The 15468-nt window shown below is 38.4% G+C and overlaps 2 protein-coding genes across 3 annotated transcripts; one reads left to right on the top strand and one right to left on the bottom strand.

Moving 5' to 3' along the window:
* Window positions 1-309: 309 nt before the first annotated feature.
* On the bottom strand, window positions 310-3730 carry LOC139455497 (coiled-coil domain-containing protein 86-like). The gene is made up of 4 exons (XM_071237047.1): window positions 3571-3730; window positions 3164-3293; window positions 1662-1736; window positions 310-965 (listed from the first exon to the last, which is right to left on the bottom strand). The coding sequence occupies exons 1-4, from the start codon at window positions 3687-3689 to the stop codon at window positions 900-902; spliced, it is 390 nt and encodes a 129-aa protein (XP_071093148.1). The 5' UTR covers window positions 3690-3730; the 3' UTR covers window positions 310-899.
* A 3014-nt stretch (window positions 3731-6744) lies between these two features.
* LOC139456279 (arginine/serine-rich coiled-coil protein 2-like) lies at window positions 6745-15222 on the top strand. Of its 2 annotated transcripts, none has more exons than XM_071237902.1 (8): window positions 6745-6833; window positions 7946-8408; window positions 8769-8860; window positions 10363-10530; window positions 11775-12114; window positions 12626-12753; window positions 13545-13670; window positions 14137-15222. In XM_071237902.1, the coding sequence occupies exons 1-8, from the start codon at window positions 6765-6767 to the stop codon at window positions 14395-14397; spliced, it is 1647 nt and encodes a 548-aa protein (XP_071094003.1). In that variant the 5' UTR covers window positions 6745-6764; the 3' UTR covers window positions 14398-15222. The 2 variants fall into 2 exon arrangements, with proteins under 2 accessions (XP_071094003.1, XP_071094004.1); XM_071237903.1 differs by lacking the exon at window positions 6745-6833 and adding an exon at window positions 7487-7574.
* The last annotated feature ends 246 nt before the right edge of the window (window positions 15223-15468 follow it).

Raw genomic sequence — 15468 nt, 5'->3', positions numbered from 1 at the left:
GCTGAAGACCAGGGCCCACTTGCACAAAGCGATCTTAGCGGTAAGATGATCGTAACTCCCATACTTTAACATAGGCTTACAATAGTCTTAGCACTAAGATCGCTTTGTACAAGTGGGCCCAGTTCTTCACTGGGGTATGATAATGGTAAGATAGCATACACTTTTGCAATGTCACAGAATTACAAGTGCCTCCATATTCTTACTGAGATCTTGCTGGCTGCAGTAACCACAGTTGTATACCTGTTTTCTCCCTCTTTTGACATCTCAAAAAAACACAACACACATATCTAATGTTTAAACATATTTCATTCAAAACATCTCAAAACAACATTAATATGGCATAAAACATATGCCAGACAATGATCCACTATTGAATCAGAAGCTTTCCTATTCTCATGCCAAGAATTCAAGAGGTTGCCTTACTTTGCTTGTAATGTCAATAGATGTTTATGCCAGACAACCATAATTACCTGTTTAACAGACCTGCCTGCAACTCAAATGCCATTTTCAATGTTCAATGACACCCCCAAAAAGAAGTCTGTAATGGGATCTTATTGTGTCTTAATTTTTTATGCAAAAATGTACTGTTACATTTACATTTTTAACTAAAGTTTGTTCTCTCCCACATGCTCTCCAACGACTTCAGCTGAAGTGGAAGAATACCATTTTCTATTATTTGTAAAATGACATTTATTTTTTCCCCTCCTGTATTGGTCCTGCCTTATATTCAAATCATGAATGTTTCTGAATATTCTTTATTACACATTTTTACTGCTGTGAAATGTCTACTTTCCTCACTTTTCAATGTTTAATTACATGGCCACTTAAAACAATAATGGCATCCCATTTGGGCACAGCATGAGTAACCATGGTAACAAGCTCTTCATTTGAAACACATTTCATCTCTTGGCCAGAGTGCGAAGTTGTTTTTTCTTCATTCTCTTTATTTTTGCTGTGCTCTTAATCTGCAAAAGTTGAAAATAAGATATGCAAATTATAACTCACAAAGCTCACAACATTGGTCAAGAAAAGGAATATGACGTATATCTGATATTATCACTATTCTTATTTCAAGGTTCCTGTCAGTAATCAGGTCAGTCATTACCTATGAACATTTTATACATGCATTTCTGTTATCTCACAACAACTCAATTCAAATTAAAGCATATCCAAGGCCGTAGTTAACTTTTTTTTGACTGGGGGGGCAAATAAGATTATTAATTTTTTATACAAGTTAACTTTCACAAGGAAAAATGTTTTCTGTACAAAATCCAGTGGGGGGGCGGCTGGCTACGGCACTGATACCATGGCACGTCAGCTTGATGTGCGAGGGAAAACCCAAAGTATTTACAACTCTGTTGAAAGTTGTTGTTTAACGCCATGCTCAGCAATATTCCAGCTGTATGACAGTGGCCTGTAAATAATCAAGTCTGGACAGACAATCCAGTGACTGAGTTTGTGAGCACCAATCCACGTTGGAGTAAGATGACACATCAACCAAGTCATCGATTCTGACCGGCACATCCATTTGGTCGCCTCTTACCACCAGCATAGGTTGCTGGGGACCAATTCTAACCCAAAATCCCACTGCGGTCTGGACCATCCGTGTCCTCATTGTAGGAGGATCCTGACAACCCCGATGTACACACATTACAACTTACAGTTTGCACTACTTCAGATTTCAAAGCATTCAGTTCCCTTCTCTTCTGGTTGTCTTCGGCCCGTTTACGTTTCCTCTGAAAAGTCAGACAAGCGAGTTAGATAGTTCTAATGAGTTGTTGAGTTACATTTAGGCCATACATTCATTTGAGACCAAATAATACGGATCCATTTTACACAGGGTTTCGTTTGTTGTTTAACGTTCGCCACACTCAGTATTGTGCCAGCTATATGACCTCAGTCAGCAAAATGCCAGGTCTGGAACAAACAATCTAGTGATTGATATGAGCAACATCCCACACTGTCAGAGTACAACACACAATCAACCACAACAACGAGTCTGACAACCTGATCCATTCTGATACCTTCCAACAACCAACACAGGTTGCTGGGGACGTATTCTAAACCCAGGCGCCACAGGGCTGTATAATGGTTCCCATCATTAGTGAGTGAGTGAGTGAGTGAGTTGAGTTTAACGCCACTTTTAACAGTATTCCAGTTACATCACGGCGTGTCAGCTTAATGTGGGAGGAAAGCCCAAAGTGATGCAGGTCACAGACGTTTACCACTTCGGTGAAACCCACGAGCACGGGTATGGTGCTGACAAACCTGGAAACATAATCGGTGCGAACCGGGATTCGAACCCACAATCATAGGTTTCTGGCATGCTCAAGGGACGCAACTCTGCACAGCGAATCACGGAGCCTTGGACGACTAGGCCACCCATGCCCCGGTTCCCATCATTAAGCTGCTGGTGATATATCCATAAAGAATATAATTCTGTTCTCAAAGATGATGAAAGTCAAGTACTCTTGTTGGTTATGTTCATTTTCTTTACTGTCAATTTCTATAAACAATCGGTCATGTACAGTTGTATAGATTTATTGGAGTTTTTACGTCATTTTGGGGGGTCAGTTGCATAGGGCAAACAAGCCATTTGCTAGTTTCGGCCTCACACACTCATGTCATGTATATTTTATGCCTTGACAACCACCTTGTGATGTATTTCCTTTACTTCTCATATTGAACTATCTCCATTTCTATAACACAAAAGCTCGTACTATTGACTTAAACACTCATCACAATGACAATACACTACATTAGGGCTGGGACGGGTCCAAGTTTACTACCCGGGTACCCACCACCCTATTACCCGACCCTACCCGGGTACCTGCTGTAGATTTTCAGAGATAGGTACAAACTATCGTATTCGGAAAAGTTCGACCGTAGCCCTGGCAAAATGTATTTAGATACATGTGTAAGACGATCCACTCATGCATACACTGAAGTTTAATGCATGAAGTTTTATCTTTATTCAAACATATAAAAGTCAGAAGAAATGGGATATTAGCGACTTATAGTGTAACCATAGAGTTTTAGATAATTTTTGTCATCAAACAATATATATCCCGTGACTAACTACCGGTCCGGGTAGTCCTGTGGGCACCCGGACCCACCCGACCTGGGTACCCGAGTTACACGTCCCAGCCCTACACTTACTTACCTCAAGTTCCTCTTTTCTGGCTTCCTTCAATCTGTTCTGGAACTCTTTTATGGATTTTTTCTCTGCTTTTTCTGACATTTTCTTATTCCATGATGATTTCAGTGACTTCACCTTTTTTATCTCCGAATGTCTGAAAGATACAATTTCCTTCAAATATTGGCATTGCCAGAACTAACCATGCTAACAGTACATGAGTAGTAAACAGTAAACTACAGTAACATAAGATTGCTATGTCGCGAACCCAGAATACGGCACTAGGGCTTCTTCAGTTGATGACTATCATCAAGAATCAGAATGATTGCTTGTGAAAAACAAGACATTACTAACATTAAACATGTACGAAGGATCGAAACTGTAATCTTGTACACAAACAGATGAACTTAACCAGATGCTGACGGAACGATTACCTTGCTGGTCGTGGTGATTTCCACGCTCTACCTGACTTAGGTTGCCCCCTGGGAATATTATGTAAAGAATTTTTGACATTCTCTGTCTTTTGGGCAATTAAATCGTCCGATGTCGCCATATTTACAGGCACTCGACGATCCACACGTGTTTTGATCTAAATATAACTATTGCTAGATTAGTACCTTTCATACATATATTTTATTTATTTCTATCAACGTTAAACGAACAAGAAAGTGTTTTATTACCTCCCTTTGACTAGCGTGACGAGAAGCGTATTGCGACTTCGGCCTCAGATCGGGGTCAATCAAATTAATAAATGAAACTAAATAATAACAAATCATCACAATATTATAGAAAACAATTTGGAGTAAAGCGGAATTACTGTTGCACTCGGTAATTCAATACACATAAACATTAACAATTAGCTTACAACACCAGTTTGATTCAACCTAAAATTTAATCAAAACCAACTTTTATTGTCGGGATATTAAAATATTTATGATGTATATAGGATTAGGTGATTGCCCCAGTTATAGGTTAACATTCCAAAAGAAAAACGTCCCATGGCTTTAAGTCTGTGAATACTGAATATGTTAGCAATATCATCTATTGTATGTGACAGATTATGTTTTCCTCTTTTATCTACGTATGTATGTATATATATTCTTCATGATATATTTAAATTACAAGCTCTGTGCAACGACGCGCCGCTCAACTCCGCTTCACGCCACTCCACTCGGTCCTAAAAAGAACCTCGACCGGCATTATGACAGGATCTATATTAAAACTAGCTTCAGTTGAACTGTCACAACACAACCTGGCGGTAGTCAGAAACCTGCCATAACTGCTTAAATTGTTTCCGTTTGCTTTTGTCTTCATATCAAAGTGCACATACCAGTTTCTGTTGGGGACAGTTAATCGTTTAGATATATTTGTTTCTTTCTCACGAAACGCTCCCTCTTGCAAAATCAGCAGTACTGGAAATCCTCGTAAAATACCCCACACATCACACGACGTTTCAGCTGACACGTCCACCAATCCCAGGACACTATAGCTGACACTTCCACCAATCCCAAGACACTATAGCTGACACGTCCACCAATCCCATGATGCTTTAGCTGACACTTCCACCATCCCATGATACTATAGCTGACACGTCATCCAATCCCATGACACTATAGCTGACACGTCCACCAATCTCATGACACTATAGCTGACACGTCCACCAATCCCATGACGCTACACCTGGACAAATTGACCAATCCCGTAAAGCTTTAGCTGTTGAGCTGTTGGCCAATCCAAAGTCGTGCCGGTTGTTGACCAATCATGAAAAATAAACAACTGAGCCCTACGACCATGTCGACCCTCCACCGGTTCTACCGGTCAGAAAACTGAGATATGACAAAAGCTCACAAGTTCATCTAATTCAGAAACGCTACATCCAAGTCTAGGTATCTATGTTTTAACAGTCGATTATGTAATAGTGGGTGTGTGGGTGGGTTTCCATTTAGGTACCGACCCGGGGAGATCCGGGGTAGAATAGGTCTTCAGCAACTCATGCTTGTCGTAAAAGGCGACTAACGCGATCGGGTGGTCAGGCTCATTGTCTTGGTTGATGCATGTCATCGATCCCAGTTGTGTGGATCGATGCTCATGATGTCAATCACTGGATTGTCTGGTCCAGACTCGATTATTTACAGACCGCCGTCAAATAGCTGGAATATTGCTGAGTGCGGCATTAAACAACAAACAAACAAACAAACCACCGCCACAATCTTCACCATCACAATGTCAAACACTGGATTGTATGGTCCAGACTCGATTATTTATAGTACCATAGCAAAAACATTTCTGAGTGCACGTTTTGAATACACTACCATAACTTCTCGTGAGGACGATCTCTGCTGTAGGATCGATGCTCATGATGTCAATCACTGGATTGTCTGGTCCAGACTCGATTGTTTACTGACCGCCGTCATATAGCGGGAATAAACAACAAACAAACAAACATTTCGGGACTACTGAGAAAGCTCGATGTGGGTTAAACATCGCAAAATCTAAATTCCTTAGAATCAAAACGTGAAAATGATGACAGAGATTTGTACCATCGCATTAATGTCAATGTAGCAGGGCGTGGAGTCATCCCACAGATGACATCCTTACCTTGTCAGCTTGCTGACGGGGTTAACCTCTTTGGTCATGTGGACAAGGCGTCCGACCTCTGATCAGAAGGTCCGTGGTTCGAATCCCATCACGGGACTCGGAAATTTTATGGCCGCTACATTGACAATGCATAGTGATAGCACATGTTATATATACCGGACTACACACCTTTGTAATAAGCCGAATTCAAGATATACAGCAAACACCAGCATTCATTTGCCAAGGGATATTTTTGAATTGGCATGGTCTTTCTGTTAGTTTTCAGAGTAATCCATCTTTTCTGGGCGTTTGTTTCATAATAAATGTTCGCTTTCTCTGTAACATAATGATAAATAAATACATGTATATATTTTCAATATAAAATAATGATACATAATTATATTTAATTTGATTTAAAATGATGATAATTAAATATATATTTCTAATATAAAATAATGATAAGTAAATATATATTTTGATTTAAAATATCATTATGTTACACTGAAAATAGAATATATATGTATCATTACTTTACATTTTTTATGTAATAAATCCTCAGGTAAGACGGACGGAAAACGTGCAGTCAATTTGTGGAAAAATAATCGCTCAGATTTAGTTGACATGTCACTAATTCGTCTCTTAACAGATGTAGGGAACAGCAGAAGATAATTAACACATCGAACCAGACCTGGACACTGATGAATAGCCCTGTCGGTGTGTGGGGGAGTAATTACTTCCTTACATAATTAGCTTAATTAGTGTCTAAATTATATAAGCGTTGTATATCCGGTGGATTGTTGGCATTACGAACTAGCTTACCTACCAAGAAGTAAGTAAAGGTACTTTTTTTGTTTACGTCACAGATAGAAAATATTCATTGTTGGTTGTGTTCATATATTCAGCTGCGATTGATGTTCTTCGTGTCCCAATGAATACCAACTGTTGTTCGAGTAAGATCCATAACATTTTGTAAAATATTTCTCTGTGGCTTAGTATTAGTACATCCGGGATATTTGCAAGATTCGCAAAGACGCCATCTTTGTTGGCGAAAATGGATCTTCTGGCAAGCTATTCCGACGATGGCGATAGTGCCAAGAATACGCCAACCAGAATGGATCAGGTGAATATATACTGCAAATATTAGTGATGGGGTTTATTTATGTTGTAGAAATATTCAATTATTTTACTTGATATTGTGCATGATCGAATCAAAATAAAACACTGCCCACCCAATCTTTCAAGTTTCATTTCTGTAGGACGTCAATACAGGACGTATTTGTGACTTAATTCGTAACAGTATCATTCAGGGATAGTTTGTAATCGAATCAGTGCAATTCACTTTCACGTTTTAATATGAGTGCGTCATACTTTGATATCACCCTTATCTGCCGAGGAACAGTTTCTCCATGAGAAATAGTTAGGTGTTGTACATTTTGTAATGACCTTGACCTCAGTAAACATGGGGGAAAACGAATTTGGCAACAGAGGGTCGGCCATTTTAGAAATTCAGATAACCCATTTATCATGTGAATGAAAGTTCATTAACCAGAATGTGTGTATGTATCGTGTATGGATGGATGTTACATACTAGCAAATACAAAAATATTCACGATCTATAAGGGTTTGCAACGTTAGTGTATAGGTCTTCATAAATGCTGAAGCCATGAAATATTCTTAATAAGTGAGATGAACACTAATACTGTGTGATAATAATCACATGCGAAAAAGAAAATGGTTATAACTGGCTCTTTTGCTTTTGATTAACCTCAAGTCAAACTTGACTAGACAAGAAGAGCAAATAAGTTGGCCCCAGATGTTTGAGAAGGGGTAAACAAACGATCATCGACATCTTCTACGGTTTGTGAGTATGTGCCTGACTGGTAAAAAATGATAACTTGCATTATATATAATTTATCAATAATACACTACGGTTTATCATCCATGTCATTCCGATTTTACCGTTGCATGTTGATCATGCACTATGCCCTGTACCTTTTCTAGCAATCAGAAAAGAGCCAACAACTGTCTCAACATGCTAAAGGGACATATAAGTGATGATAATGCAGTAAGGTTCCATAAACCCTTGTAAAATTTATGCTTGATTCATTTGTTATCAAATCTTGATTACCAAAATATTAAAAGAATGTTAGGAATTAGATTGATGAGGAGGATTAACCATTTCAGTTCTCATTTCTTTTACTAAATTTCTAGGTGAATATCATTCAATTTCAGATGCTGCCAAAAGTTGAGTCAACCAAGTCTGATGCCTGCTTGGAAGCAGAATGGGAATCCTTTGAGAAGATGATCAGCGGAACTGGATCACCTGACGCACAGGCTCCACCACCTTTACCTGTTGGTCCCCCTGAATTGTCGGTTTCATCTGAACAATCATACTTTTCTAATATGTCTGAACCTCCTACACTTTCGAACATTAAGGACCAAACTCAGTTTTTCAATCATGCTGACCCACCCACATTAACTAATTCCACCGAACCAATGACCATTTCTGATGATGAAAGTACTTCTACTGTTACAAGTCCTCAGAATCCTCTCAAGCTGACAGACATCATACTGCCTTCTCAGTATGATGATGAGATGCCTGTACTCACCAAGATAACTGGATCACCATTGTCATCAGAACATTCCAGGTCAAGGTCCTCCTCCTCAAGTTCAAGGTCCTCCTCAGCTGACTCAGGTAATGCTCCTCAACAAAGACAAGGGCGAAGTCGTAAAAATTGTTTGGTTTTTGTTACTTGTTGAAATCATGTATGTATGACCTGAAATTTGAATAATGAACTTTTTACTTGCCCTGGAGATATGATCGATAACTGTCTTAGGAAGAGTACCAAGCCAGATTGAGTAGACAGAATACATATGTTCTTTTCAAACTATTCATGAATTTTGACATGATGAGCATTTTGTTCTAACAGTTTGAAAGTGGGATCATCAGATTATGTTTTTGAATTTATGTTACACTTCCAAAAAATATTTTCAGACATTGTCGTTCCTGAATCTGTTCTGCAGTCAGAATAATGGTAAGTTTTTTTCCTTTCAGTGAGAAGCGAAGAGAGGAAAAAGTCACCTTCACCAGTGTCATCAAAAAGAGAGTCATCACCCAGGAAAGACTCTTCCAGTTCTAAGAGAAAGGTATCGGTGTCACTGTGAAAGGGTTTTCTTGTCACTGACAGATCAGTGTTATCAGAAATTAATACCTCAACTGGTGTCTCGGGCTTTTCATCTTGATCAGTGCTGGTGGAACTAGGAACTGTTTCAAAAGGCAAAACAACACAGCTGATTTTCAACCATATGTTTTCCCTTTTGAATGTGAAGATGTCCAGTTTCTGCTGAAGCTCAAATAATCAGTGACATTAAGACACCTCTTTTACACCATTGATATTATAATGAATGAAATTGTCATGACCATGCACTGAGAAAGATAAAAGCACAACAGTTGAAAATTAATTTCTGGGAAGAAATGCCTTAGAATTACAGCAAAAAATCCCCAAGTACCCACATAAATTCACTTTCTTTCCTTTGGTAATTCTCCCTTGAGGACAGCATTGTGTGAATAAGGTTATAGAATTAGGGATAATTTGGGCTTGTGTTACAATGAGTATAGCATATCTCGATCCATTGTGGACTTAGTCTGACCTGTCGCTTGCATATCACATAGGTTTTGCGGATCCTATCGCTGTTAAAGGAGATTGTCAGCACCATGTGGCAACAGAACTGTTGCCACACACTTTTGTTGATGACTGGTGAGTATGAAACAGGTGTATGTATAGTTTGTAATAGTTTGGTGTTCTTACACTCGTATTCTAGCCGCCCTTTTCACTTGCGAATACAGCAAGGGGTTTAGGGGTGGACAGCGTTGTATTTGCGCCATGCGGTGTGTTCAGAATTGAATTTACTTATGAAGTCAATGAGGATGGATTTGTCAGTTTTTTGTTTGATTTTGATTTGATTTTGAGAACCATGAGGCTCATGATTTTTTTCTAGGTTTATATTGTGAAATGGTACAAGTCCTAGTTTACTGACATGGGCAAGGCATTCCCAGGTGCTCCTGTGAAATACATCTTTTCAGTTTTTAAGCAGATATTGTTCGTTTGTCTATTTCTTAATCTTGTTTTTGAAGGTTCACATTTTTTTCTGTACATGACTTCACAGAGTAACTTTTTCGGAAACAACGACAAGATATACGTCAGTCTTTCAAAAACATATTTGTTTCCTCGTCAGATTGTAAGGTAATTCTTATAGTGAGACAAGAATATGTTCTCATTCGTAGCGTTCTACAGACTTTTAGGACTGAAATAAATTGCTTAATACATACACTGGACAATTTAAGAAAATGGGATTTTCATCATGTTTGCTTGAATATATTTCATGTATTTGGGAATTGTGTTTTTAGCAGTTACTCTGATTGAAGAAGGTGAGCTGTGTATTAATCGTTCAAGTGCTGATGGTGTGTGCCTCTGACGCAGGGTGGTTCAGTAATGTTATTATGTCTATTGGGCACAAGTATGTTCCAAGAATTACGATCTCTTTGTTATGTCTTGCTTGAAATGAGAAAGATACATGTCTCAATTATGGACATAGTTAAGTGCAAATTGCCATGAAGTGTTTCTAATTCTTTTTTTCATGTTTTGCAGGATGAGAAGCGAGATAAGCGGTCAAGATCAAGGTCACCTCATCGGTCAAGATCAAGATCACCTCATCGCAGGAGGCGTCGTTCCTCGGACAGGAAGAGGTCAAGGTCCAAATCAAGAGGAAGGCGAAGGTCCTCTGAGAGAAAACGAAGGTCAAGGTCTCATGGGAAGGTATGTTACTTAAATGTCTTGTATTTTTCCTTGAGTTCGTAGATACTTTGAAATCTTGTAAAGAGTATGCTTGTGTGTATAATTATGTGGTAATTAAATGTCACTTTTAAATGCACTGCATTCTGTAACACTGATGTGTTAGTATGAGTTTATTCACCGAAGTGGCAAACGTCTAAGATCTGCATCACTTCAGGCTTTCCTCATTCATTAAGCTGGCATGTTGTGATATAACTGCAATACTCTTCAAAGCAGCCTTAAATGCAACTCATTCAGTGGTATGAGTTTCAGTATCCTCAAGTTTGATTGTCTACCAGCAGCAACAGGTCAAATGAAAATAGCTGTGCAGCATTAGAAATTGGCACTAGTCCTATAGTCCTTCCCAAACTACCCAATAGTTAAGGTATCATAAGGACTAGTAGAAATTTGCCATTTTTAAGGTCTTGCTATATGTTATCATTATAAGGACTAATGGAGTAAAACTTTTAGTTTCCATTGCTTCTGTGTCCCCTGTAGCCAGTAATGATGTAGATGACGTACATATGTAAGTTGTAAACCCATCCGGGGGGGGGGGGGGGGAGAATGTGTTTCTAGTTGTAACAGTATGAATCCTTTTCAGGATGTAAATAATGACTGGTTCAGAGCTACAGATAACCTGCGTATTTGCGTAAAATACCCCCCCAAAATATTCAAAACCCAACCACTTTCAATTAACATGCATACAGAAACGCTTGCATTAAATGAAAAACTCAAATGATAAAAACAGCATGCGTAAATACCCATTGAAGCTCTTTCAGCATGCGTAGATGGGGCAATTTCCGAAACACAAATACAAGCTAATTCTCTTTACAAGTCAAGCTTTTAGTTAGAGCCCTTATATTCATCTGAAACATTTAATTTTTCTTGAAATATTAAAATGTTAGCTCATTTTGTGAAAAAACCAATAGAGTGATGAATAGATGAGTGAAAAAATATTGGTTACCCAATGAAAAATGTAATAACCCAATTAAAAATAGAAACCTTCGGGTAAAAACTCAATTGCTCAAAAAGTTATCTGGAGCTCTGCTGGTCATCCTGTCATTGTTTTCAATTGGTGTTCTAGGTTTGAAAGAAGGCATGAAATTTAAAAGGTCCTTGTCATATCCCTGATGTTGATATTCAACCTTATAAGGAAGAATGATTTCTCACAATGACTGTTGCGATACAGTCAGTCTGGCCATTTACATGACTGAATCGTTTTATTGCAGAGGAGCCACCATGGTTCATCAAGATCACATCGAAGACGCCGCAGCGGCTCTCGCACCAAACGCAGGCAGTCTCGTGAGAAGCGTTCCTCACGAGATACCCGTAGACGTTCAAGTGACCGTAGTCACAGGCGAGATAGACGAGATCACAGTAAGGAAAGACGTAGGAGAAGCCGAAGCAAAGAACGAAGGCGCAGTAGATCTCGAAGCCCTGCACGTGGCAAGAAATGCATCACAAGGGCTGTTGGGTCAAAGCCACTGACATTCAAAGAACAGATGAGGCAACAGTTGTTGAAGGCCAGCAAGATGCTGTCAGAGCAGGCAGATGGATCTGAACAAAAAGGTATGGGCAAGTGTGTAAATTATGTGTAAATGTAAATCATATGAGCTGACTAAATTGGGGCTTGGTTGTTTCCATTGGTTAATCCAATGCATTTCAATGAAGACCCTCAAATCATGTGACTGACACTGACCTTGAATATTGACTCCTCACATGATCAGTATTGACCTGTCACGTGATGAACATTGACTCGTGTACTAGAAAACAAGATGACGTCTAGTATGCTAACATTTTACAGTTCGCAGCTAAGTTACTGTAATGAAACATAGGGCTGTTTAAATGCTTCATAAACTTTAAAGTGATTTTCAGTATAACAAAACGAATGATTACTCTTGAAGAGGTCAATATGCGAAAGCATGGACCCAAGGCCCTTCTTTTCGCATATTGTCCTCATCAAGAGTAATTATTTGTATAATGTATGTAACAGAGTTATGTATTCGCTTGTCAGTGTATTTGTAAAGACACCTAATACATTAATAAACTTGCATCAATTAAAAAATGAATCCTATTTCAGAGTTGCCAATTGACACACAGAACAACATGCCCTTAAGTGCGTCCAGCGTGTTTGCTTCAGTCAGTGCCGGGGGCAACGTCACGCCACAAATGGCTCTCCTGCAAACCATGGCTGCAATGCATCAAAAAGTAAGAAGTCTTCTTTTTTTTACCCATGTTGGTGATTGGGCATTTGCAGTGGCAGCTCACTATGATTTACTGGCTGACCACAAGTTAGAGACATGACGCTCATCACTGGCAGAAAACTTTATCTAGATAAAGAAGACAGGCATGGAAGTGCCTTTATTTTCAAGTGAGAATGGGGGCACTCTTTAGGTCTGTCTCAAACAAACGTGTGCTAAGTTTCAAGACAGATACACTTTCTTCCCTATCACTGTTGATATCACTGATGAATCCATTGTTTGTTCATGTTTTTCACCAATGTGTATTAAAGTCTTTGTTAAAAATGTTGAGATAATCGTATTTGTTCTCAAACTATGTTAAAAATTAAAAGTTGAAATGTCAGTTGTATGTGTGGACAATCTCACTATGCCATGTTTACCGTCATATGCAGTAGAAACAAACAGAATTAAATACTGTGGGTGGTGAAACAATTTCCTAAATGTAAATTTTTTATCATCACATCTTGCAGTAAATTAAGTATCAGAAGTTGTATCAAAAGATGTGAGATGTTTGTTTAATATTCTTGAAAATGTAGGTTTGCTGTTAAGGGCACTTGGAGTGTGTTTTAAGCGTGCAGTCGGCACACTTATGATATAACCCAGAAATTTGCCTAGGTATTCTCTGAGACCTACATAGCTTTAAGCGTTCCTCACACTTGAAGCTGACATGCCTCTGTATGACCAAAATGGTATTCACACAGCATTAACCCAAACTCACTCCTTCTCTCATGTGTTAACTGGTGTTATTGTGTGATCCAGGCCCAAGAGATGACCGGTGTGGCTGTGCCCAGGTTCTATAATCCTGCTGCAGTCAACCCTCTTAAGTACGCGGAGCAGGTGCAGAAGAGGAAACTACTCTGGGGCAAGAATAAGGAGAAGAAAGAGGCAAGTCCACTTGAATTGTGCAATGTAGACAAATTCAGCACTATTAATACAAGTATACAAGAAGCTTGCTTTTGGGCTGTTGACACTTTTGAGTATGTTCGATAATAAAGAATATTTTCTAAAATTTTGTTCATTTATAAAGGTTCTTAGATTAATGCAAACTCAAAATTTTTGTTTTTTCAGGCAGCGTATTAAAATCAGTTTTAGTACTATGGAGTTATGATGGCATTTAAGAAAGCACTAGTGAAAACTTATATAAAGCAAAGGATATATATATATATATATTTATATAAAGCAAAGGAGATATATATATATATATATATATATATATATATATATATATATATTTATATGTCAGTACAGTAGTTCATTTGATAAGAGATTTGACTTCTTGATTACATTTAAATCATATCGGGCACACAAGCTATTCAGTGGAAATTATGTGTGAACTGTGTGTTGGTTTCAGGATGAAGGTCAAGGTCAGTGGCAGGGGACAGCTTTTGTGTCTGACAATGATGGCAAGATGGCTGCCAAGTTCCGTAAGCTCATGGGGATGAAGGAAGGAGCAGATAAGGATTCAGATGAAGAGAAAAATGAGGAACAGAAGAAGAAAACTGAAGAAATGTTTTACAGACTTGATAAGGAATATGAATTTGCCCGGATGACCACGCATACACATCGAGGTATTGGTCTTGGGTTCCAGTCACAGGGATTGCCAAATCCATGATCAGGTCATCCGCTGACCCAGATGTATATAACAGGCCATATGAAGGAGACCTGATCTCCTGGAAGTGGTTGAGAAAATTGTCCGCATAAATCTGCATGTGTTTGCCAAATTGTTTGTAGCAGCATAATTTAAGCACTGGCAGCTGGTGATAATTACTATTTATTGTGTTGTTGCATTGACAATTGGTCCTTTGTGATAGGGTTGAGTGGGTTGTAAATATTGTAACATTGGTGCTTTGTCTATTCTAAGAATTGAAGCAGCATTGTTCAAGCTATCGTCAGGATAAAGAATTGCAATGCCTTGAATTGATTATGCAATTTCTGTGAAGTTGATTCCGTCTCGGCACTTGCGTTTTTGATTTTTGTCTTATTTCTGCAATAAGTAGATGAGCCAATCCATGCTGCCACTACTAATTAATTTTTTTTAATATATGTTTTGATAATCAGATTGTGTTTGTTATAACAAACTAGCCATCTTATTCATGGTTTTCCAATGTTCTTTGGTAAGTAATGTTGGGGTCTGACCATAATGTTGATGTGTATGTTATACACATCAGCAGAAGAAGAAAGAGACAGTTTAAGTATTAAGTCCTGTGGCTGTGACATAAGGCATGTTTTGAAACAAGATTGCTATTTAGTGCTACATTCTATTCAGAGGAATAATGAACACTCACAGAAAAGACACAAGTTGTTTTGAAATCCAGAGTTTCATCCTTGTTTGATGGTGATGTCGAACTGTTGTACCACTTGTTCTGTGATTAATAAGTTGACTTTAGTTAGTAGACTGCAGTACAGTTACTGAGTTAATCCAGTGTGTGTGTGTGTGTGTACATACTAAGTACTAGATCTAATTCTGGAGTTGAGTGTAGTACGCATCGATATTTTGTAGTATGTATATATTTGTTACGCTGTATGCCTGAGTGAGTGATGTATGTTCAAAAGTACATTTTGTAAAAGCATTAATTTTGTGTACATTTTGTATTATAATTCCTAACATTGAGACATCCGGTTTGGACAGAATAAAGAAACTAAAGAATACAGGTGGAAATTGTTGGGGTTTTTTTTAATCCTG

The sequence above is a fragment of the Haliotis cracherodii genome, unplaced genomic scaffold (genome assembly GCF_022045235.1).
Source record: "Haliotis cracherodii isolate W230 unplaced genomic scaffold, xgHalCrac1.p SCAF_11, whole genome shotgun sequence".
NCBI classification, from domain to species: domain Eukaryota; kingdom Metazoa; phylum Mollusca; class Gastropoda; order Lepetellida; family Haliotidae; genus Haliotis; species Haliotis cracherodii.
Note: the sequence above shows the minus strand (reverse complement) of the source record. Positions and strands in the feature narration are given on the sequence as shown.